Source organism: Babesia bigemina, scaffold Bbigscaff_76753 (assembly GCF_000981445.1).
Source record: "Babesia bigemina genome assembly Bbig001, scaffold Bbigscaff_76753".
NCBI classification, from domain to species: Eukaryota; Apicomplexa; class Aconoidasida; order Piroplasmida; family Babesiidae; genus Babesia; species Babesia bigemina.
Genome location: NW_012237333.1, coordinates 1 through 3,735, shown reverse-complemented (window position 1 = coordinate 3,735; position 3,735 = coordinate 1). Strand labels below are relative to the sequence as shown.

Here is a 3,735-nt window from a genome sequence, read left to right as displayed (position 1 = left end):
GCTATGACTTCTATAAACCATGCCCATAACTTGTGCCTTGTCACCCTTCACCTCCCTTCTTCCACCTCTTGCCACTGCCCTGACCATGTGCCGCCTAGGGAGCTTGACAAGAAATTTGACAAAATTTAAAACCTTAAAAATACCTCAAATAACAACCCTACTAACATCCTTAATAACCTTTGCTCTGGCCTCGAGACTTTCCTCGGCTTCAACGCTCAGTCCAAAGGCTACACAGGTCAGGGCATTGTGTACTCCGACTTGGACAGGCTGTGTGACGGGGTGATGGGATTTTTGAGTGGTGTGCTTGAGGCGGTGAAAGATGATACAAATCTCGAAAAATACAATACTGAATTACCTAAAATAATGAAAATAATTAAACAAGCGCTATATAATAGAAAAAATTTTGATAGTAGTATTGCCGCCGTCAGTCGGGGGATTAAGGCCTGGGTGAGGGGGGTGGAGGAGAGGCATAGAAAGGTGGTGGAGCCGTTGGAAAGTTTGAAAAAGTACATCGACTATCATGCTCTAAATAATATGGAAGATGATGTTATCATTCAACAATTAGAAAATTGGCGTGGTTTTTCCACCCTGTATCTCCATGACGCCGCAGAAGCTGAGAATGCGTTAGATGAGATAGACGAAATCCTCCGCAATAAACTGTTGTCGAAAATACTGTTTGTAAAACAGATTGCGCATAATTTCTGGGCCTCAATGAATAACGATATTTTCGTAAAATATGTCGAAGAGCTTAGCACTAAGTTTACGGAGGTCCCTGACCAATTGAATACGGATATCGACACCAAGATACAGGAAATACAAGTTACGTTAAATGATAAATTTCTAATCATCGAGAATGATATTACTAGCATAAAAGAAAAGAAGTCTAACCATATGCAGTACATCAGAAGTGCTGCAATGCTGGCGCAGCAATTCGCAAAGCATTTACTTGGTGAAGCCTCTGATGGTTTTAATAAAAAATATAAGAATGATATTATAAGCATGTTTGGCAAAATAAAAAGGGAAATTGGTACGTTCGCTAACGAAGGCTCTACGCTTTTGATGCAATTTGGAATAGTCGACGATAAGGTTGGCGGGCTGGAAGTAGATCTACAGTACGGGTTAGTGGAGTTTAAAAAGCAAATCGAGGATCTTGAAGAAACAGTTAACAGCGACGCTCTCAATAATAGTAATATAGTGTGGAGTGAGTTACAGGCACTTGAAACTGCATTGACTTCGCTTACCAATGTTACTGGTCCCACAAATGAATCCGGCAATTCGACAGATAATTTAGAGAGAAAGTTTGAGACTGAGATCAAGAACAAGCTTAGTGAATTAGTGAAAAACATCGGAGCAGAAATTGGCAGGCTCCACAATGTGATTGTAAGAGGAAATGAGGTAGATGAAGCAGAAACAGTAAACAGCAAAATAGAACTAATCTTAAAAGACATATCTGAAAAGGCTACACAGATTCATAATACCGTTGGCGACAATGGTCTCCAGCGTGTCGCTCGGGCACTCGAGATGTACGCTCAAACATTCAATCACAAATTCGAGGGGGCGCTTCAGCAAATGGTACAAGATATGGTGGACAGGAACATGGCGCTTAATGGGTACATTGATCAGTATGTTGCGAATAATCCAACAGAACGTAAGCTGCGCCAGTTCGACGTTAAAATGCATATTAACCGTTATTTCAGAAACTATGTGACCACACTGTTTAAAAGTGCACCTCAGCCACTAACGATTTCATATACTCAGGGCCTTAGTGACCTCGTCGTGTTGTTAGAAAATTTCGGTAACTATGTTGAGACTCATCTCACGACTAGCGAAAGTGTTGAGAAGACAGTTGAATATGCGCTGGAGTATATGGAGGGTAATAATGCGCTAAACATTGTCAATAAAAACTCTCCTTATAACAACGTAAATCTTAAAGTTGCAGTCAAGACAATTGTAACAGCAGTGCACTCGGCTGCTAGAATCGCAGTTACGGAAATCAGAAATTTGATCACATCATCGAATATCAGTCAATACACCAGCGTGTCAGCGATTGCAAAAACGCTTGATGAAAGACTTAAGAATGCACTAAAAGATAATGTCGCACAAGGCCAGAAAAACGCAGCCGGAAAAGTCGACGAAGCGATTGAAAAGGTGAGTAACATGGTCAACGAACTGCACCAAACATTCAAATCTAGCGTCAAAGATAAACTGGGTGAGGCCGTTGACGCTTTCCATCGAGGCGCCGCCTTGCAGATTCAGGAAGCCGCCAAAACAGCCATTGGTGCAGCTGTTGATAAGTTTGGCAGAAATGGCATCATAGTGAAAGATTTGTTGAAGCAGTTTCATACATCCGAACAGGCTTTGCGATTCGCCGTACATGAGATTCAGGAAGAACTTAAAAAACTGAAATTATTGCCAACCGCAGTGAGGCAAATTGGCGATAGTGCATCTCACACCATGGATACTTTAAAACGCAAGATTCAAGAGATTTCGGAAAAAATTAACATTATTCTCCCTAAAGTGGAAGCTGCCGATAAGGCCTTCAATAGCGCCATCTCGCAACTTGAAAAGTCTCAGAAAGATGCCAGAGATACTGCTAACATGATACTTCAAGAAGCAAAAATTGATTTGCAAATGAGGGTTCGACGCTCATTTACTCTGCTGGAAGAAAATGTTCAGATAATGTTTAATGCGCAAAAGAAAGCCGAGTTAAAGGCTTTACAAAACAGCATTGCAACGTATATCCCCCAAATCCAAGCCATCATCACCGCCGACTCCGCGTCCGGCCTCAAGGGACTGATGAACAAGCTGAGTGACACGTTTAAAAAAGAGACTTTACAAAATATGTCCCATCTCGATTTAAAAATATCGGCCGACAGATTTGATAAGTTTTTTACTAAATTCTTTGTTGACTTAAAATCCCAACCCGACCTCTCCCCTGACCGTCTCACCCCCCTCGCCGACGCCCTCTCCTCCCTCCTGTCCACAATGCACGACCAACGCCACTTCCACGCCGACGTCTCCCGCAAGCTCGCCGACCTCCAAACGCAGCTCGACCGCCTCACCCCCTCCGAATTCGCCGAGGCCTCCCCGCTGCTCAACGTCGTCAAGGCCGGCGTCCGGGCGTTCCACGGGGAGCTCGCGAAGCAGTACGTCAGCAGGTACTCGGGGGAGAGGTTCACTGATGAGGTGGTTAAAGATAAGCGGTCATCTGAGACTAAAACAGTTAAATCTCCCGCAAAAGCCGGTGACGAGACTGAAATAACCGAGTACGGGAGGAAGTGCGCGAAGGTGTTCCTTACCTCCCTGGCGACACTGAGTAATGACTTTAAAGTGCTTACCGAGAAATGCAATAATGGAAGGGAGTGGAGTACGGAGCAAATTAATTTGTATACCGATATCGGAAAATTCTTTGGTCAACGGGGATATAATGTTTCCACTGAAAGAGACAGCCATGACGGTACCTTGCGCAATAAGACCGAATGCCAAGGCGCAAATATTAAGGGTTTCCTGACGCAAATGTTAAATACAGCAGCCATCAATAAACTGACGGACTGTCTGCGCAGCTATTACTACGTTTGCCATGTCAGGCTTACGCCACCGAAAACTCCTACAACAGTTTTCGCGATGCTTAAGTGGTGTGCTGGTTTGCGGTACAACGCGATGCTAAGCAAAGTCGAAGATTACACTAAAACGTTGTTCTCGAAACCTAAGAAGTATGAGGATCGCGATTATAAA

At 43.6% G+C, this 3,735-nt stretch overlaps 1 protein-coding gene across 1 annotated transcript; it reads left to right on the top strand.

The window, feature by feature from the left end:
- Nucleotides 1-282: 282 nt before the first annotated feature.
- On the top strand, nt 283-3,735 carry BBBOND_0005670 (hypothetical protein, conserved; the record flags this gene model as incomplete). Its single annotated transcript, XM_012915393.1, has 1 exon — nt 283-3,735. A coding segment is annotated over one exon (3,453 nt), but the record flags the coding sequence as incomplete, so codon positions are not given.